General features: G+C 60.4%; 3 protein-coding genes and 1 long non-coding RNA gene across 5 annotated transcripts; all 4 read right to left on the bottom strand.

Moving 5' to 3' along the window:
* Nucleotides 1-275: 275 nt before the first annotated feature.
* On the bottom strand, nt 276-2,418 carry GJA4 (gap junction protein alpha 4). Its single transcript, XM_027719345.2, has one exon. It carries the CDS (start codon nt 2,387-2,389, stop codon nt 1,358-1,360), a length of 1,032 nt encoding a protein of 343 aa, XP_027575146.1. The 5' UTR covers nt 2,390-2,418; the 3' UTR covers nt 276-1,357.
* A 2,720-nt stretch (nt 2,419-5,138) lies between these two features.
* On the bottom strand, nt 5,139-5,994 carry LOC113987052 (gap junction beta-3 protein-like). Its single transcript, XM_027719349.2, has one exon. The coding sequence runs from the start codon at nt 5,919-5,921 to the stop codon at nt 5,139-5,141; it is 783 nt and encodes a 260-aa protein (XP_027575150.2). The 5' UTR covers nt 5,922-5,994.
* A 5,611-nt stretch (nt 5,995-11,605) lies between these two features.
* LOC113987051 (gap junction beta-5 protein) lies at nt 11,606-13,243 on the bottom strand. Its single transcript, XM_027719348.2, has one exon. The coding sequence runs from the start codon at nt 13,158-13,160 to the stop codon at nt 12,330-12,332; it is 831 nt and encodes a 276-aa protein (XP_027575149.1). The 5' UTR covers nt 13,161-13,243; the 3' UTR covers nt 11,606-12,329.
* A 3,089-nt stretch (nt 13,244-16,332) lies between these two features.
* Nucleotides 16,333-20,030, bottom strand: LOC120323317. Of its 2 annotated transcripts, none has more exons than XR_005563648.1 (3): nt 19,817-20,030; nt 18,093-18,281; nt 16,333-17,588 (listed from the first exon to the last, which is right to left on the bottom strand). It is a non-coding gene; the product is annotated as an uncharacterized LOC120323317 (long non-coding RNA). The 2 variants fall into 2 exon arrangements; XR_005563649.1 differs by having other exon boundaries at nt 19,845-20,030.
* Nucleotides 20,031-20,628: the final 598 nt, after the last annotated feature.

Below are 20,628 nucleotides of genomic sequence, written 5' to 3'. Positions count from 1 at the left end.
GCCATGGGCCTGTGACATGACAGCCCTGTCAGAACCCTGAGCTGAGGCTGGGCTCAAGGGGACAGGACACTACAGCAGGGACAGTTGTGCTTTCAGTGGATGAGTGACCTACTGTCCCCCCCAGTCCCATCACTCTCAGGACAGCATCCTTCCCCCTCCCTCAGCCCCAAACCCTCACGTGCCCTCCCAGAATCAGCTGGAGGCTTCAGGAAGCACAGTCACATCACACTTCACCTTTTCTCATTCATCCAACTTTATTCAACAAGATGCAACACCGAGTCTGCCAGAGGGAAAGGAAACAGCACTGAGGGCAGTGCCCACATCCTGCACTCGTGCCTGGGTCACACAGGAGCTTCAGCCCTTTGGTCACAGCAGGACCATCCCCTCTCACAGCATCAGTGGGCTGGGGAATTTGGGGGACAGGTCCCATGGCAGCAGTTGGTTCTTCCATCCCCCCCTGGCACCTCAGCCCACAGCAGGAGATGACTAGTGCAAAGTAATAAAACCCAGTGACCCTTCGAACCAGAAGCTGCTGGTCTGATTCCTCCCCATAACCCCAAGGGCTCCAAGGCACATGGACAGGGCTCCCCAGATCCCCTGCAAACTGCACCTTTAAGACAGAAAGCTCTGTGCTCAGGCCAGCAGGTTAAAAATAACTTAAAGGCACGCATCCCATGGGAAAGGGTCCAGGGCCGGGAGGGCAGAGGGAACTCACACTCCTGGGTCACCCGTGGTGACCCTGCAGCCATCGGGATCTGCCGGTCACGACAGAGCTGCCACTGGATTAACCCCCCTGTGTCCCATGGGGAGGGGGCAGCTCGGGCAGCAAACCCTGGACAGATGCCAGGGTCACTGCAATGGGACGGGGCTGGTGGCCAGGATCTGTCAGCACTGCTCCAGCCCAGCTTCCCGTGTCTGTCCCAGGCTCAGCCTGCTCCGTGTGGAGGCTGGAGGGGAGCAGCTTCCCACGGCCATGCTCCCGGCTCTCATCCCGGCAGAGGCTCTGGGGTCCGGCTGAGCCACAGCTCCCGATGGCCAGCAGCCTCCTGCTACAGCCCCAGGGACAGCCTGTTCCACAGGGTGGCTCCAGGGATTTCTCCCTTTCCCAGAGTGAGGCACACACGGGACGCGGCGTCCCAGGGAACTTTCTGCAGTTTCCTTCCTTGCGGGGTCATTGGGGAAAACAGAGGAGAGCAGAGGCTGCGCTCAGCCCCGCTCCCGAGCATCCCGCCTCCGGAGGGGAGTGTGTCCGTAAGGCACAGCACCAGGCAGGAGGCAGCTGCCTGCCCACAGGCAGCACCTCTGCAGGCAGGTGGGACAGGGGAAGGTCCCCCTGCCAGCCAGGGCCAGCCTGGCACTACACATACTGCTTTTTGGAGGCCGAGCTCCCGGGCCGGCTGCATGGCTTCTCCTCTGGGGCAGAGGCTTCAGCAGCCCGGGGGGCGTAGGGGTCCGACAGGGGCCTGCTGCCGCTGCCCAGCGCCAGGCTCTCCTCGTTGTGGAAGTTGGCCCAGTTCTGCTCGCTGGAGAGTTTGTTGTAGGTCTGGTAGGATGGCACGTGGCTCTCGGCCATGGGCAGGAACGGGTAGTGCTTGGGTGCGTAGGGATCCGACACCACGTCCTGGGCAAAGACGTCCCGGCTCGGTACGACCGGCCCCGACACCTTCTTGATGTTGCTGAGCAGGTTCTTGCAGCAGAGGTGGAAGAGCTCCAGGAGGTTCAGGATTAAGGAGATCAGGCCCATCACCAGCATGAAGATGATGAAGATGCTCTTCTCGGTGGGGCGGGAGATGAAGCAATCCACCTGGTGGGGGCAGGGGTCCCTCTTGCACACGTAGCGGGGCACCATGGAGAAGCCGTACAGGTACCACTGGCCGACAAGGAAACCAGCCTCGAAGATGCTCTTGCAGATCACACTGGTGATGTAGGTCCACATCAGCGCCCCTCGGATCTTGAGCCGCCCATCCTCTGTCACGTAGATCTTGGACATCTTCTTCTCCACGGCTGCCAGGGCCTGCTCGATCTTCGGGTCCTTGCTGTGGACAGCCCGAAGCTCACTCTGCTGCTGCTTCAGCTTCTCCTCCCTCCGGGACAGATAGATAACGTGGCCCAGGTAAATCAGGGTCGGGGTGCTGACGAAGAGGAACTGGAGCACCCAGTAGCGGATGTGGGAGATGGGGAAGGCTTTGTCGTAGCAGACGTTGGTGCAGCCCGGCTGCTTGGTGTTACACACGAAATCCGACTGCTCGTCCCCCCACACGGACTCCCCGGCCAGGCCCAGGATGAGGATGCGGAAGATGAAGAGCACGGTGAGCCAGATCTTCCCGATCACGGTTGAGTGCTCCTGGACTTGGTCCAGCAGTTTCTCCAGGAAATCCCAGTCACCCATCTTCTGGGGAGCCTGTGCCTCTGCCAGCAGAGAGGGAGAGCAGGCACATCAATTCCCTCTTTCCATGCCGAGGAGCACGGGGCAGGTAGGGCCACCTAAGCCTCGTGATTTTTTGGGATACAGCTGCTCTGAAGAGTGTCCCAGCAAACCCACTGAGGGACATCCCACACCTGAGGGAAGCACCCAGGCTTTCTGAGACCCGGAGGGCTCCTTCTACTTACGCCTGCCCAGTGCAGGAACACGGGGCAGGGGGAGAAGAGGCAGCACAGAGGTTCACCTGCCCCAGCAGCACCCAGCCCAGAGCACCCACAGCTCATGGCTGTGGGATGCTGGACCCCCAGCACTCTTCCCTCACCCAGGGGACCCCTAGCACCCCTCACCGACCTCCTGCTGCTGTGGGGACCCCTTGGAGCCCAGCCCGCACCCCGCGGGTGCTCAGCCCCGCAGCCCGGCTGGGAAGGAGCAAGAGGGCGGCTGCAGCCCCGGCTCCTTATTAACCGCTGCTAATTAAGCGCAGAAGTGCCGGCTGTGCCATTAAAGGCACCTCGGCAGCGGCGGGGCGAGGGGGTATCCGCGGTGGGGGTGTTCCGTCCCCAGCACGGTGTCCCTGAGCGGCGCCGGTGTCCCGGGGGTCCTGGCGGTCCCCACTCACCTCCGCTGCGCCGGGAACGTCCCGCCGGGCTCGGGCCGCGCTGAGTGTGAGGGGTCGGGCCGGGATCTGCGGCGGCTCCGGTCGTGCGGGGCCCGGGGGAGGAGCGCGGCAGGAAACCGGGGGGCCGGGGCTTAGTGCCGGGCCGGGCCGCAGGTGTGCGGGGCCGCCCCTTCCCACCGCCCCCCGACGAGGGGGCGGCCCCGGCGGGCGGGGCGGGGGCAGCGGGGACCCCCAGAGACGGCCGGGACCCGTCGGGGCCGAAGCCGGTGGGGGACAGTGGGAAATCCGGCTGTTCCCGCCCGCTCGTCCCCGGCTGCGGCTCCGCCACCGGGCAAACCCGCTGAGCGGGGCGGGGACCCCGGGGATGCTCCGTCCGCTGCCCCGTGTCTCCGGGATGCTCCGTCCCCTGCCCGACAGCGTGTCCCGGGAATGTCCCGTCCCCCGCCCAGCGTCCTGGGGATGTCCCGTCCCCTGCCCGGCGGGGTGTCCCGAGGATGCTCCGTCCTCCGCCCGGTGTCCGTGTCCGGGGATGTTCCGTCCCTGCCCGCTCGTGGTTGCCCCCGCGGGTCCGTGCGGCGCGGCGGGCGCTGGGTGGTGCTGGAGCCCCACCGGAGCGCGGCCCCGGTCCCGCATCCCGCCGGTTCCCGGGATGAGCCCCACCGGAGCCCTGCCCGGGACCTGCCCGCGAGTTTCAGACGGAGCTTTGCTGTCGGGGGTCTCGGCACACACCACAACACGCTCGTGGGGCTGCGGAGTGCGGGCGGGCCGAGCGGAGCTGGGAACAGCGGACCCTCCGCTAGCGCTGGAGAGATTAAATGGAAATAATTTCTATTTATTATAATATTTCTCAAGGTTTAGTAAATAATTGATGCTGATCCTTCCTTGATTTCCTTGGGGGCCAGCGTGCGGTTCTGCTGAGTTAAGGTTTAACGACGCGTGACAAGCCGGGAGAGGCGGAGCGGGAGGAGTGAGCCCGACCCGGGGCTCGACTGCCCTGCCCGGCTCGGGCGGATGAGGAGCACCCGGCTGCGGGCTCCTGGGGAACCTCTGCAAATCCATGTCATCTGCCCTCACCAGTCCCCCCGATTTCCAGCGAACAGAGCAGATTCCAGTGTCTCCAAGCAATGTTTTATTGGATCCGTAGCTTGTGCCATATGTGACGTGTCCGTCCGAGGTGAGTGGGACACAAGAGGCACCAAGGGAAGCAGCAGAGACAGCAGTGGCATTTGGGCAAGACGTGGCACGGCGCTCGTGTGAGCCAAGGGGGAGAAGCTGCCCTGCCCCAATACTGTCAAACTGGGCAAACTGGGCCGAGAGAACAGTTGGCAACAGCCTGGAGCTCTGCTCCTCTGTCATTGCTTCAGGTGCATGAAGAGAGCTCCTGCTATGGTGCCGAGCCCAAAATTCCTTTGGGTTTTTTGGTACAAAATACAGGAGGATGAAACAGTGCTTGGGACTGTGCACTTGTGAGGCACAGCAAGCTGGGACTGCCACCATGCTGGGTGACACCAGCTCTGGTGGGGCACCAGTGAGTGCACTCACACCCACCATGGGAGCAGCAGAGCTGGAGGACCTGAGAAGACATGGGAGGATCTGTGTGTAGTTGTGATGTCCAAGCTTGTGGCACTACTCTGTGCATCTGGCAGAGCTCCAGGGCTGCCCTCGCCTTACCTGTGTCTGCCCAAGCACCCATGGGTCTCTCTCCAGGGATATTAGTTTGTTGGGTTTAGTCATTTTTCACACAGGTTGACTCTTGAGGATTCAGGGGTGGCTGGAAAAGCTGCTGGACCAAGGGGAATGTGAACCAGCTGGGACGGGCGAGCTCACAGCTCCTCTCCTCTGTGGGAAGAACAGACACCCTCAGGCATGCCCACAGGCAGCCAGCACCCACCTGCCACCACGCCACTGGGACACCTGGGGATGTGCCCACGGTCCCAGGCAGGAGAGTTCCCATGGATGTGTCCCTCTCCCCTCACAGCCACCGAGGTCCTGGCTGAAGAGTCCGGCGGTGACATCACTGGTGGTCATGTCTGGTACCAACCATCCCTGGCACATGCCAGGACACCTTCTCCCTCCACCCTCCCCTCCCAGCACCCTTCAGACAGCAGTCAGGGCTGTCACACACCTAGTCTGGGACTTGTTGTCCTTCTCCTCCGACTTGAGGTGGCAGTGGCAGGTGGAGGCCTTGCTGTAGCTGACGGAGCGCTTGGATTTCTTCCACTTCCGTGCACCGCGGACAACTCGCTTGAAGATGAGGTAGAAGATCTCACAGACGGTGAGGATGATGCAGATGGAGGAGGCTCCGACCATGAAATAGGTGAAGACCCTTTTCTCGGTGGGCCGAGCGATGTAGCAGTCCACGGTGTTGGGGCAGGGATCCACGTTGGTGCACTTGACCAGCCGTGGCAAGTCGAAGCTGTCCCACATCTTGTGGAGGAGGTAGAGGAACAGGATCTCTATGATAAGCTTGAAGAAGAGGCTGAGCAGGTAGGTCCACCACAGCCCGCCGTGCTTCTTGCCCGTGTTGCTGTAGAGCTTGGGGCAATTCTCCCCGTTCTTCTCCCGGTTCTTCTTCTCGCGGTCCTCCCGGTAGGCCACGTGCATGATGACCAGGAGGGAAGGGCAAGTGACAAAGATGAGCTGCAGGGCCCAGAGGCGGATGTGGGAGATGGGGAAGAAGTAGTCATAGCAGACGTTGGTGCAGCCCGGTTGTCGCGTGTTGCAGTCAAAGTCCTTCTGCTCGTCGCCCCACACGCGCTCGGCAGCCACCACGTAGACCAGGACGCGGAAGACGAAGACCACGGAGAGCCAGATGCGGCCAAAGGCTGTGGAGTACTTGTTGACCCCGCTGAGCAGTGCCTGCAGTGTTTTCCAATCCATGGTGGCCGGTGGAGACCAAATTCACCCGACCTGGAGAGGCGGCAGGAGCGGAGGGTGAGGAGCAATGGGAGGTGCGTGTCCCTCACTGCACTAAATCCCACTGACCTCTGGGCTCCCCCACCACGCTGCACTCATGTGGGGTGGGGGGACCATCACCCTTGCACACAGTAACACCCGTCCCCACACTCTCCTGGTGACAGAGGTGACTCAACCTCTCAGCACTTCCTTCTGACGGAGCCTCTGCCCCAAGGGATGAGCCACCTGGCCAAATCCCCACCACCAACCCCCCGCCTGACTGCTGTGTTGGTGCAAACCTACAGCAGGATCTGCTGGAGTGAGCCAGGATCAACAGCCCAAGGGGAAGTGGCTGCTGCAATGCTGGGCTGCTGGGACACGCCAGGGACCGGTTTTTCTGTCTCACAGGTGATGCCCGAGGCAGCCCAAGCACAGGTGAGAGCGGGGCTGCAGAAAGGGACAGTCTGTGTGTGTCACCAGCACGTCACCCTCGCTGGGGCTCCGCTCCTGCTCCCACTCCTGCCCCCCCAGCAGCAACACCGGAGGCCCCGATGGCCAAAGCAGCTCCACAGCTCAGCCTGGGGCTGCCCCACACGAGGAGGGTGGCACATTAAGCCCAACCCGGAGCTTTACTGCACCTGGATTTACAAACCCGGGTGGATTTTATAACCCTCTGTGCTGTGAAGGTGCCTGCCCTGACAAAGGGATTCACAGGACTGCAGCTGGGTCATTCCCACTTTTAAGGAGCTGCCGCTGCCCGTGGCCAACCCAGTGCCCTCCGAGACGTACCTGGAGGAGGCTCAGGCTCCTTCCCTGCTCACAGGGAGTTGTGGGGTGGGAAGTGCCCAGCACAGGGCATGGCGGGGGTGTGATGGCACTCTGGTGATCAGGGTCCCCTCATCCGGGGGGGGCTGCACAGTGCAGTGTCCCGGGGCTGCAGGGAAGGAACAGAGCCTGGAGCACTGCCTGGAGCACTGCCCGGAGCCCACAGGGCTGCCCGGGAGCCCAGCCTTGGCCAGAGCCAGCCTGCAGCGAGCCCCAGACCCACCGCTCTGCTCCCACACTGCTCCCACACAGGGACACCTCGGCAAGCAGCTGAGCCAAGTGGGGCCAAGCTGAGGTCCTGTGCCACCAAGTGCCAGGGCAGTGCCTCTGCCCATGCCCACCTTCCTTCACCACCCTGCTGAAAACAGATCGTCCTCCCTGGCAAACCAGTGAGCCGGGGTGGGGAACAACCACAGCATTCCCACCCAGCCCTTGGAACCAGCTCCTTTAAACTCAGGAGAGGGGGGCTGCTGCTTTCCTCCCAAACGCTGGTGCTGGTGGCTGAACCCGGAGTCCCTGCACATCCCCAGGGCCCGTGCCTCCCCCACCAGCCTGCCAATTCACCCATGCCCCCACCCCCAGTGCCCTGCCAGCACCCACCTGCCCAGCTCAGCCCAGTGCCAGCTCCAACCATGGACCCGCAGCAGGGTGGGAAGGGGATGTGACCCCCATGCCAAGCTCCGTGCTGAGCCCCGTGCCAGTCCCTGTGCTCTGGGAGCCTCGCAGCTCCCCCGGTGCTGGCTGGGTGCCAGGCAGGGCAGGGGCAGCGCTCAGGTGTGCTCAGCTCTGCCGGCAGAGCCGATGTGCTCCCGCAGAGCTCAGCACCCTCGCCAGCCAGCCCCCGGAATGCCAGCCTGCTGCGTCACCGCCGCGTCCTGCCCCGCGTGGGCACAGGGCGTTGGACCCGAAAGCGCCCGGCTCCCACCTCTGTGGGGTGCAAACTCAGCAGAGCCACTGTCTCTGGGGGGCTCAGTCCACGAGGAGGGTGGTGGGACAGAGGAGCAAGGCCTGGGGTGGCCATTCCTGCTCCCGGGGGGTGCCAGGCTGTGCCATCCCCCTGTGTCACCCCCCAGGGACAGGGGCCCTGGCACAGGCTGGGGGGTCCTGTCGTGGCACGGTGTGATGTTGAGGTCCCCACTTTTGGCCCCTGCAGGCCCAAGAGTCCCAACCATAACCCAACTCCCCCCTGCACCCCGTCACACCAAACACAGCTCCCACTGTGCCCCGTTACACCGCGGGGTCTGTCCCCCACGGCCGGAGGTCCCCAGCAGCCCCCCAGCACCCTGTGCCCCTGGAGGTACCTGTCCCGCAGGGAAGGAGCTGCAGGAAGGTTTCCAGATCCAGGCAGCTCTCGGAGTAGGGAAGCTCCTTCCCAGCCACAGCCCTCCTGCACACCCAGGGCTTGTCTGTGGAGCTGAGTGTGTGTGGGGAGGGGAAGGGTGGTTGGTTCAGTTCCCAGTAACTGGGTGAGTCTGGCAAACAGCTCCTGGAGAGGTTCTTGTCTGTGCACATGCACACACACGCTCGGGTTGAACAACAAAGGACATCGATGGGGCCGGATTCCTCCACATGCAAGACGAGCAGCTCCTGCCAGGTGATGCCCTGACCCCCACCAGGGTGGTCTGGGCACTGCAGACCCAGCAGCAGGACCAGGGTGACAGGGGTGGACACTGGCCTTGCACCAGCCCCCAGCTGTGGGGCCACCAGCACCAGTTGCTAAGAACCACAGATGACTCAACTCCTGAAATGATTTTGCTGTAGTAGGAGTTTTGCAACAGCTCCCTGGTATCTCCAACCAACAGGAACTTGCAGCCACCACCCTGGTGGGGCCGGGACAGTCTGATGGGACCTTTCCCAACCAGCAGGATGGCAGCAGGGTCCCCATGCAGCGGGACCCTGCCCTGCTGCTGCCTCCAGCTGCACCCCCGTGGGACCTGGAATGTGTCCCTGAGGGGGATGTCCCTCTCCCCAGAGCACTGGTGGCTCCCAGGAGGCTGAGTCAGCCTCATCCTGCTGGAGCAGCCGGATGCCCCATGGAGCAGCCCCATTTGAGGTCTTTGCCAACACAGCTCGGCAGGAATGTGCCTCCCCTTGCCTTCGGTTCACCTGGTCTTTAAAGTGCCCTGAGGCTTTTCCGGCATCCTCTGGCACGCCCTGGAGACAAGTGGCAAGGGAGCCTCACGGGAGCCTTGCCAGGGCCACCCCTCCCATGGGACACATCTGAAGAGCCCCTGGGTGCTTGGTACCCAAGAGGTTTGCTCCCCGCTCTCCTGGCGGACAAGGAGCCACTTGCCCAGAGGTTTCTTGGCTCCAGGAGGTCAAATAAAGCGAGTGAGGGTTTGCCCAGCTGGGGACACTCAGGAATGGGAGCCCAGGAGATGCAAAGCCAGGAGATCCAAAGCAAGCCCTGGTCGGAGCCTGGGGTGCAGAGTGGGGTGAGCCCAGAGGAGGGGGCAGGCACAGGAACCCCCATCCTGGACAAGAGCAAAGTGGGAGCTCCCTCAGCCAGGAACTGCCCTGTCCTATCAGCAGGATCAGGAATTTGAGCTATGTTGTTGCAGAGAGCTTGTCAGGAATCTGGGGGCTGTGACCCTCGAGATGATAAACCCAGGAGAGAGGGAAGTTGTTGAGAACACTGGCAGCTCTGATTTCTTGTGCAGGCAGCAGCTCCCTGCCCTGCGGCCAAACACTGTAAGAGCAGGGCCAGACCCCCCCTTGGGCAGTCTCTTGCCTGCAATTTTGGAATTTCAGGAGAGGCCACGTGGCCATGGTGAGAAAGTTCAGGTGCTTTTGGCCTGGGCAGATTTCCCTGAGGCAGTTGGGTGGGGAGCAGAAACACCCCGTGCTTTGCAGTGTTTTGCAGCGCTGAGCTGGGTGTTTGCCAGCAAAGGGCACATCCCTGTGCCCCCTCCACCACCCCTCTGCCAACTGGTCCAGTGTGGGCACAGGGACAAGGTGCCAGCATGGTTCAGCAGCTCTCAGCACGCGAGAACTTCAGGTATGTGCCCCGGGTATGTCACCACGTTGCCACCCTGCTCCAGCTCAGCGGGGTGATGGGTGAAAGGCTTCAGTGCCAGATGTGAACACTGAAACACCCACTGACCTCCAGAGGCTTCACCTTGGATCCTCCCCAAAGGAAAAACCCAAGCAGAGGAGCAGGTGGCCACCACACCGGCAGAAAAACCTCCAAGTCCCTTTTAAAGAGTCTTAGATGGGGTGTCACAGGAGGTTGGACTCAGGCCTTTTATTTCAGCTTCCTGCCTGCCAACAGCATCCCAGCTGTCCTGCTCCAGGGCCACGTCCCCAGGGATGAGACTCCCCCACGAGCACAGGGCACAGGAGTCACGGGGTCCTGGGAGCAGCCACTGGCTCCAGCACACTGGACATAAATCAGAGAGTTTCTCCTCAATTCCCAGCAAAGAGGAGGGGTTTGGCCAGGGAAGAAACAGGCCCAAGCTAGGAAGGCCAGGCTACCCCTGACCTGCACACACAGTCCTCTCCACATCCCTGCCTGGGTTGGAGTTACTGGTGGGTTTCTTTCAAATCCCCTCTCCCCTGGATTCAGGGGCTCTTCTGGGACCCCACAAGAACATACAGGGGGAATCCCTGTGTGATGATGCAAAGTCTAGAAAATAGTCAGCTTTTATTTTGACACCTCCCAGTTTATTTGCTTTGCTGACACTGGTCCTGCCTCTGTATCCCAGGACATGTCCCAGCTCCCAGAGCCCTGTTTCTGCACCAACGACCGGGGCAACTCGAGGGGAAGCACATCAGAAAGAACCAGCCAAACACTCCCGTTTGTGGGGCTGGTCAGGGCTGATCCCAAGCCTGGGTGGTGCAAGACACCCCGAGCTCTGTGGAGCAGCTGCAATGTCTGCCCTGAGCACCACAGAACTGCACAACAACACCCAGTAACTGGATCTTCAGGTCTCTCGCAGCGGGGCAGCAGCTCCAGCTGTGCTTTGATGTGGGGAAGTGGGACAGGGAGGTTCTCCTGGGGCTCATCTGCCCCATTAGTGCCTGCACAGGGAACACCTCGGGGTTTCACCCACGGGACAGCCCGGATTTGCAGCGGCCAACCTTGCTGGAAAACAAACAGCCCAGCCCATGCTCTTTAAATCGGGGCAACGGCTCGCACACAAAGAACAACTTTGTGTTCTCTCTGGCGTGAGAGGCCCCAGGAAAGAAAACTTTTGGGTGCCTGATCCAGCAATGGGAGCGCACGAGAGGGAGGCAGACACCAAGCACAGCTTCACATAGAAGGAGGTGGGAAAAAACCTACCTGTGTTCTACCATCTGCCTCTCACCTCAAAGGTTTCCAGCCTCGGTGGTGTCAGCACAAGGAGCTGCTGCGTGCCCAGAGGGTTCTGGGCTGATGGCTGGGATGCCCCCAGGGCTTCTCCACCATCCTCACCCTTATGGGGTGGCTGGTTCAGGCCCTGCCCTCCCATCCAGCAGTGCTGCAGCCCTGCCTGCCCTTGGCATCCCCCCAGCCCTGCCTGCCCTCAGCATCCCCCTGGACACAGCGGTCCCTCTGCCTCCCCCTCCAGCACATCCAGCTGGTCCTTTCCCAAGGTGGGCTGTGGGAAGGGGCTCAGCTTTGCCCAAGTGGGAGCTGGTTTGTTGGAGCAGCAGTAGCTGCAATGAACTGTCACCAAGAACGGCCCTGATCCTAAAGGACACAGGGATGGTGTTCCCTCGCTCCCTGTGCTGCTTCCTTTGGGGCAGAGCCAGCGAGTGCTGTCCCTGCTCATGGAAAAAATAATAATCACACCCTCTAAATAAAGAGAAACCAATAACAGATTGAGCTACGTGTTCGATGTTAATGCTACTTACGAGTGCATTTGCCATGAAATTGTTGTGAATTATTCATCCCAGCTAATGCTTGGTGATGGCCTCCAAAAGGACAGTGCCGCTCACGTCACGGCCCAGCGCGACACATTACAGCAATAACTGAGATCAGATTCTGCCATTTAATGTTACTGTTTAATCAATGGTTGGGGTGTTTTTCCTCTCCTGTACTCAGCTGTTTTGCTGGGGTGTTGTCCTCTGGCCAGGCAGGATGATCCAGCAGCCCACGGTGGGTGCTGCCTGCCCGGCCGGATCCTCACGCCTGCGCTTCCCCGCGGTGGCTGCGGCACCAGGGACCTGCTCTTGTCCCCACTCGGCTAATGAGTGTTATTAATGACGGTTGCATCAGTCTGAGATGGCCCTGGCACCCACACTGTGGCTGATTTAGGCTGAGGGACAGGGAGATGGGTTCCTTGGGGGATCAGGGTGTCTTTCCAGCTCAAAGTCTGGGCACTGCTGCCAGTTCACAGCTGCCACGGAGCTGCTGGTCCCTGTGGCTCTCGGGCACTGCATGTGTCCTACAGCACGTGGTTTACCCCAAATTCAGCAGGACGATGTCATGTGTCTTCCCCAGAACAGGAGAAGCAGAGACTCCTCAGGCCCAGCCCAACTCCAGGGCGCTGCCCCCACCAGCGCTCCTGCGCCGGGGGGCGGAGGAGGAAGAGGGGGATGAAGGTGCCCGGCAGGTGAGAGGCTCCTGCTTTCTCCTGGGCAGCCCTAGGAAAGAGCCTCCTCCTCGGACGCCGTGCTGGGGCAGGACGCCGTGGGTGGGATGGTGGCCGTGGGGGGTTTGTAGTCCGCCCCATGGAAAACCTGTCCCGCCGTGCCCACGGGCTCGGCGCCGGGCAGCGGGCAGTCCTGGCTGTGCCGCCGGCTCTGCCCACCACCAGCCTGCAGGCACTCCCGGCACCGCTTGCCGATCAGGTAGGCGGCCTCGGCGAGGCTCAGCACGACGCAGACGCAGGCGGTGACCACCATGAAGAGGGTGAAGATGTTCTTCTCGGTGGGCCGGGAGATGAAGCAGTCCACCACGTTGGGGCAGGGGGGCAGCTCGCACTTCACCAGCCGGGGCAGGGTGTAGTTCCTGTAGAGGCGGTAGAAGATGTAGAGGAAGACCACGTCCACGCCGGCCTTGAAGATGAGGCTGAGCAGGTACGTCCACCACAGCCCGCCCCGCTTCTTGCCGGGGTCGGTGAAGAGGCGGCGGTGGCAGCCGTCCCCGCCGGCCTCACGCAGCCTCTGCGCCTTGGCCTCCCGGTAGGCCACGTGCATGATGACCAGGAGGGACGGACACGTCACCAGGATGAGCTGCAGGGCCCAGAGGCGGATGTGGGACACGGGGAAGAAGTGGTCGAAGCAGACGTTGGTGCAGCCCGGCTGCAGAGTGTTGCAGTCAAAGTCCTTGTGGTCGTCGCTCCAGACCCGCTCGGCCGCCACCACGTAGACCAGCAGGCGGAAGATGAAGACGAGGGAGAGCCAGATGCGGCCGAAGGCTGTGGAGTATTTGTTGACCCCGCTGAGGAGCCCCTCGAACGCGCTCCAGTTCATGGCTCCCCGATCCTGTTAGCTGGCCTGGGAAGAAGGAAGACACTGTGTCACCAGGGAGCAGCGAGAGGCCCCCACTGGAGCCCCCGTGTGCCCCAAGGCACAGCTCTTGGGACCCTCTCTGGCCCACGATCACATGCAGGGACCCCACCAGCACGTGCCCCAGCACAGACCTGGTCCAGTGATGTGTCTGCACCGAGCACCGTCCCCCACTTTGGAGACAGGAGGACCTGGCAAAACCTGGGGTTCTGCTGCAGCCACAGCATCCTCCAGCCACCACCAGCTCCAGCCCACAGCTCAGCCCCCATCCTGCACCGCCCGCCCCAGCTCCTGCCTCATTGCCCAGGTATTTGTTATTAATTTTCCTTACGTTGCCAGGCCTGGCCCGGGCGGACAACAGCGAGGAGCAGGCGGGCCGTGACTCACCCGGCCACGTCCTCTCCCACCGCTGGAATCTGCCGGTGCCTCTGCCCTCCCAGCCCTGCACTGACTGTGCCCCGTGTCAGAGCAGAGGCACTGGGTGGGCTGGGGGGGCTGCACGGCCCCTGCAATGATGAGGAGCTGACCCAGGGCTGGGTGGCCACCAGTGCTCACCAGCCCCAGCCCCTGCGTGGTTGATCTGAGCCTGGTCTGGGCCGTGCTGGAGGAACACCCCGGGCGCCGAGCGGGGCCCCTGGGGCTGCGTTTGGCACCGACTCCTTAAATATTTCATTATCAGGAAAATAAAAATCAGATTCCCCCTCGCCGAGGGGCTCTCAGGGGTGAACACATCCCCTGCTCTTTGCAGCCCGGCCCAGCCCGTGCTCCTGCTCACACAGACGTCCTGGTGCACGTCCCTGCTGTGGGAGCCGGTGGGTCCCATCTCTCCGGGCGGATCCCTGGGGACACACACAAACCCTCGATTCCTCCTCCTCCGTGCACGCTTCCAGCAGCAGCGCAGGATGTGCCCATCACCCCGGGGTCAGGGGGGGCAGATGCACTCCCCCAGCCCCACGTCCCCGGGGCAGAGCAGGGTCCCCACGCCACTCACCCGAGGTGTCCCTCGCCGAGGCCGGCGCTGCTGCAGGTCCGTGCTTGCTCTTGGCAGGAACGCATCGCCTGTGCAAGAGGCACCACATGAGTCATTCCCGGGCTCCTGGGAGCGAGGAGGAGATTCCCAGGGGGAAGGGATGAGGCTCCAGGCAGATCCCCACGTGTCCCATAAGCTGCCCGATTTCCCGAGGCGAAGGGCGGCCCCACAGTGTGCGGGGCCTGACCTGTTGCTGTGCAGGGAAGGGCTGTCTGCTCTCAGATGCTGCAGGGATGTTGGGGTGCCCAGTACAACCTGGGGTCCCTCCATCCCTTTCCTGCACCCATCAGCCCTTGCTCCAACACGGCCAAAGCCCTGGGAGCCCCTGCCCACGGCACCAGGAGTCGAACACCTCCCTTTGTAATCCTTTCTTTACTCAAACTTTGCACCATGGCAATACTTTAGGAGAGCCTTTATCCCTCCCCACCCTCTGACAAGTGGGTGGTAGCTGATTATTTTACTGGGAATTAATAAACTGCTTATCTATGCTCCCCTCGTCTGCAAGCTGGCACAAGCCTCTTCCCCATCACCCCTCCCTGATGCCAGAGCATGGAGCCCTCCCAAGATGAGCCCCCAGCTCAGAGAACCCCCTCTTTGAGGTCTGGCCCCTGTCTCACAGCTCTGGGGCACAGGGATGGGGGTCAGAGGGGCGGGGGTCCAAGGAGCAGGTGTGGTTCCAAGGAGAAGGTGTGGGGTGCAGGAGTTCAGGTGCTGCCGGAGTCATTTGAGGAGCAAACACACGTTTCATTTGCAATTCTGCTGGGGTTTAAAGAAAAAAAAAGAAAAACCGCAGAGAAACAAATCTAAACAGCTGTAAAGTAAATTACCAGTGTTTGCGGATGGCTCCAGGGAAGAGTTCTGCAGTTTGAAATCAAACAAGCCCGTTTTTATTTTTTTTTTAACATGCCTGTGTAGTGGCTGTGCCGTGAAGGGAGTTCCCAGGGGCTGTGTCCCCCACGGGCAGGCAGGGAGGGCCCAGAGCAGCTCCCACCCAGCAGCACCCAGCAGTGAGTGGGGGGATGTTCTGCCCCACGTGCCCCTAATTTTATGGGTGTCTGCAGTGGCTCTTGTGGCTTTCTGGGTTAAAATCCCCTCTTTTGGGGAGCTGCCAGGTGAAATGGGCATTTTCTGCTCCAGGTAGAGCCCCTCCACCCCTCCACAGGTGAGTCCCCGGTGCTGGGGACACGGAGGTGTATTAATGGCAGCACTTTATCTTCCAGGAACAAGCCCTATTAGTACATTTTCACTACAACATGAAATATTAATAACGCTTTGCATTTATATAGCGTCATTCATCCCGCAGTCACCAGCCAAGCTGCTGACATGAATCAAACAGCACAGCCAGCTCTGGAGGAGGCAGCAGGTAAATGGGACCAGACGCGTTTTCCCGCTGCACAGGGTTTTCTCCAGCTCACTGATGCTCCTGAGGATGTTGTGGGGGACAAAGCCAGGGGCTGCTTCCAAGAGGCACTGGCTGGTGCTGGGCTTCCACCTCCTCCAGCTGCTGCAACTGGAATTTGCTGTTCCTGATCCTGTGCTGACAGTGCAGGGAGGGGAGTTAGGAAACCTGTCAGCCCACGGAGAGCCAGGCCCCGACACGACCCGAGGGCTCTGGCAGCATGAAAGAGCAGAAGGGAAGGGCTGTTTTCATCTTGTTTAAGAGCCTCGTGTTTAAAGCCTCCTCCAGCTCCGGAGCACACGGTGACTGCGAAGGCTTTTCCACACCAGCTCAGCAGGAATCGCTGCTGCTGCCGGAGATGCTGCACGCAGACGCTGCTTGGCAGGGCGGGACCCCACTACTGACGCTGGATCGAGACACACAAACAGGTCCTGGGTGAAGTTCTGGAGCGGGGCGAGCGGCAGGGAAGGGCTGTTGGCACAGCCCCGCCACCCGCTGCTCCCTGTCCCCAGCACCGCGGTTATTCCGAGAGGAAGGCACCTTGTTTGTTTACTGATAATTAAGAGAACCCAAACAGATTAGTGAAAACTAAACACACAGAGCAGGCTGGATGTCGGCTCAGCCGCCGGGGAGAGTGGTGTGAGCACTCCCAAGCCGGGGAGAGTGGTGTGAGCACTCCTGGATGTTGGGGTCAAACTGGCTCTGCCGTGCCCGGCTCAGCCCTGGTACCCCCCTTCTCCAGCCCTGTGGCTGCCCACCGTGCTGCCAGCTGCACTCCCCATCCCACGGGATTGTTTAGAAGCTTTTCCACGGAAAACCCGTGTTCGTGGCCTGTCTGGATGAGAGCAGGCAAACCCTGCCTGACCCAGCACCCATTAATCATGGATTTATACCTGAGGCTGCAGGGAGTAACCTCATTCCTAGGGAGACCTTAATTAATCACACACTCAAACTGCCTCGATGAGGTGGTTTGCTTACCGAGGAGATAAATTCACGTGGTCAGCGGTGGCTGGGGATGGAGATGAGGTTCTCAGGGACCTAAATCATGGCAGCTGATGGTGGGGAGCAGAGCAAGGGCCAGGGCTGAGAAACCTTTCTCTGCACTGGGAGCAGATGAGTGGGGCACAGGGGGGAGATGCTGCTGTGGCACTTTGCCCCTAAAAAGGCTGAAATAAGAGTGTCTCAGCCTGTGCAGACCCTGCCCCTGCAATGGAGGCAAAGGAAGAAAGGAAGAACTCCTTTAGCTGGAGGGGGCCGCGGGCAGTCACACAGTCCCAAAACTCGGGGAGGGGTTGGGGGACTTGGATGCTCTCCCAGTAGGAGCAGAGTCCAACCCAGCCCTCAGCCCTGCTGACTGCCGCTGATGGGCCCCTTAACGCCTCTTTTGGGTTGTTTGGCCAAATAATCACCGTGCAAATGACATCTCTGTCCTTCCCGCTGACCTTGGCAGCATCCGAATGGGCGACCCGCAGGTCAGAGTCTTTATATCCCATTACCAGTCTCCTGAGTCACGTCTGTCCCCCGGCAAGTTACATTATTTTGAGATGGCAGCTAAATGGGAAAGAGGTCGCGCTCCCAATAAGGCGACAATAGGACATGACAGCACTTTTCTGAGTGATTAAGCCTCAGGTGATGTCGAGGCTACAAGACCGGTGGCTGAAGGCTGAAAGACTTTAATCACCCCGGAGGTGGCACTGCATCCTCACACTCCATCCTGCCGGGGTGGGCTTTTAGTGCGAAACGGGAGCGATAATAAAAATAATCCAGCCCAGCCTGCGCGTCCACTGGGTAGTTATTCGTGTTGCTGTTAATAATCAGCCCGGGCAGCCTGTTGGCCCTCAAAGAGCCTTCTGCAATAAATCAGCTCAGACGCCTTAAAATAACTGTCCGGGGCCGCCGGAGCAGACACTAGATGGCATTGGGGGAACGCGCTGAGAGGCACAGCCGCCTTCCCCGGAACAGTCTGGCAAAACAGAGCAGAAAACTCAGGATGACGGAGCAGAAAATGTCTCAGCCGGGGTGAGGCCACCATCCTCACACCCACCAGTTCACCTCCATCCCAAACCCACCAGTTCACCTCCATCCCAAACCCACCAGTTCACCTCCATCCCAAACCCACCAGTTCACCTCCATCCCCACACCCACCAGCTCACCTCCATCCCCACACTCACCAGATCACCTCCATCCCACACCCACCAGCTCACCTCCATCCCCACACTCACCAGATCACCTCCATCCCAAACCCACCAGCTCACCTTCATCCCCACAATCACCAGCTCACCTCCATCCCAAATCCACCAGCTCACCTCTATCCCTACACCCACCAGCTCAGCTCCATCCCAAACCCACCAGCTCACTTCCATCCTCACATCCACCAGCTCAGCTCCGTCCCCACCAGTTCACCTCCATCCCAAATCCACCAACTCAGCTCCATCCCAAACCCACCAGCTCATCTCCAGCCTCTCACCTGCCCTGTGAGTGGTGCTGGGGCAGAGTTCAGGGTGCTTCACCTCTTCTCTAATCTAGTGAAATAGTCTATCCTCAAACTACTGGGTTTTTCCCAGCGAGGAGCTGTCCTGGTGGCTCCCCAGAGCCTGGCTGCCCCCGCGTCCACCAGCACAGCCTTTGGGGGCCTGGGGCAGGTTCACCTGGGCACCTGCATGAGGGATGGTGATGAGAAGCGGGGCTTTAAAGTGAGTTCAAAGCCAAACACTGCTGCTGCCCCATCCATCCCCTGCTGACTCCAGTGTCCTCCCTTCACATGGAAAGCAAGGTTTTCCTCCTGCAGTCTGGGCACATGCTGCCCACGCCTCGATTGACCCCTCCATCCACATCAGCCTGTGTGTCCACCTGTCCATCCACCCCTCTGCATCCTGCCCGTGCCGGGGTGCATCCGTACCCCCGGGGCTGGTGCAGGCAGGCCCCTCCTGGGGACAGCCCTGGGGACATCATCCACGTGGCAGCAGAGCACACTCACCCTGCCAGCCCTGCAGCCCGGCTCGGAGCCAGCGACTCTTTGCAGGCGCCGGGATCAGTCGGGCTCTTTCCCATCACTCCAACCTCATTCCACCCGTCAGAGCCAGTCTCTCCTTCCCCCAAATCAACTCCTGCACCCCACTGAGCCCAGCTGGCTTTGTCTCTTAACGCTGCATTGTGCAAGAGCCACGATACAGCTCCTGACTGCAGCTCCCTCCCTCCATCCAGCCCCGGCCTCGGCACTGCTGGCAGCACATGGCACTGCCACAGCCACAGCCCACCCGCTCCTCCCCTCCCAGGGGGGCCCCAAAAGCCTCCTGCCCTCTGGAAAACAGGGATTTGTGTCACTCTGGGCAGGGCAGAGCTCTTGGGGTGATGCTACAGGTTTTGGGGTGTGCGCCTGCCCCAGCTTACACCCATCCCGAGGGGCTGGGACTTCCCCTCCTCTGTTCTCCCATCCCAGGAAGGGTAACACACAGCAGAGGCAAAACTCAAACACTGTCACAGGCACCTGAGCCAGAGAGTTCTGGTTTTCTGGGGGGATCTCTGGCCCAGCAGCCTGATGTTACAGAATTCTTCCAAAGACTAAAAACTTGCTCTCACCATAAGGAAAATACTACATTAAAAACAACCCATCACCCCTCTTCGTTTGCCTGTGCCACTCCTGGGGACTCTGGGCAGCAGGACTGAACTCTGAAAAGGGCCCAGACTTGGCTCGAAGCAAGAGATTTCACATCATCATGTCTTAAAATGTCACCACTTTAATTAGCTCCATCTGAAGCTGGAGTGGATCTGTCTGGAAACCAGCAAGGAAACTGCTTCACCCCTCTCTGCTTTCAGTTTGGGCTGAGAAATTTGCTCAGGCTGACCTTTTCCCTCCCAGACCCAAAAAAGGTTCCCAATCCATGCTGGCATTTCCTAAAAATAGGACAAAATAGCCCCCCAAAAATACCAAGCAGCTGTAGGGATGATGTTGTGCTGCACCACGCCAGTGCAGGGAGGACTGTGAGATTCCTGCCCTGGGAGAGATGATGCTTCCAGGCTCCCACTGTGTCACTTTTTTCCCTTTCATCTCCTTCAGACACTGCCGAAGGTCCCCTTCATTGAAAAAGGAATCCCCCAGTTATCTCAAATCAAGGTGTCCCCTGCTCTGTGTTTTCTACAGCATCATTTAAATCTCCGTCTCACCCACCCCTTTAATTTCATTTTTTGTACCTGTAAGGCTGCTGGAGCCAGAACTTACACTCCAGGATAATTTCTCGCTCTAAGGGATACAGTGAACTTCTTCACAATTTGCCGACCAGCCGGGAACGCTTCTCCAGGTGGGATACTCTGGGTAATTATTGGATTTCAGCTGCTGGAGATGGAGGTTCGAGCCCACTTACGCTCTGTGTGCGTGTGATAAATTAATGAAAGCAAAGCCAGAGGAAGCACCTGAAAAAACACAGGGAAGCAGGAGGCCACCGTGCCCCACCACAGCTGTTGGGCTTGGAAATCACAATGCTGAGGTGTCACAACACCTCCGAGGGCTCCGGAACCCAGGCCAGGCTGTCTCCAGTACGACCTCTAGGAGCAGAAGCCACCAAAAAGTCAGGGACCACTTCAGGAAGGGTCACAGAGGTGTCCACCATGGCGATGGCCGGGTGATGGGTTTGGGTCTGGCCTTGGCATCTCCTGGGGGAAGGACCGGCGCTGCCACCACGTGCAGCTCTAGCCCCTGGCAATGGCAGAGCAGCAGTCGGCCTCCTTTGCAGAGCGAGGGAAAGCTCAAGCTGGAGAAATACCTTCCTCGGAGCCTGATAATCCTCCAGCACGCCAGAGGAAGAAGAGCGGGATCAAAAGCCTCCTCGCCGCCTCCCCGCTCATTGCCGGCGAGCCCGGAGCCGTGGCCTCGCCGCGCTCGGGCTTTGGTGGAGCGTGACACTCGTCTGCGGCCATGCCACGCAATTATCGCTCGCAAAGAGAAGGGGGCAGATCGCCCCGGGGCGGGGGAAAGAACGAGAGCCGGCCGCCTTTCATCCGCACCC

This window comes from Pipra filicauda, unplaced genomic scaffold, assembly GCF_003945595.2.
Source record: "Pipra filicauda isolate LSUMZ 115617 unplaced genomic scaffold, ASM394559v2 scaffold232_size1229904_pilon, whole genome shotgun sequence".
Lineage (NCBI taxonomy): Eukaryota > Metazoa > Chordata > Aves > Passeriformes > Pipridae > Pipra > Pipra filicauda.
Note: the sequence above shows the minus strand (reverse complement) of the source record. Positions and strands in the feature narration are given on the sequence as shown.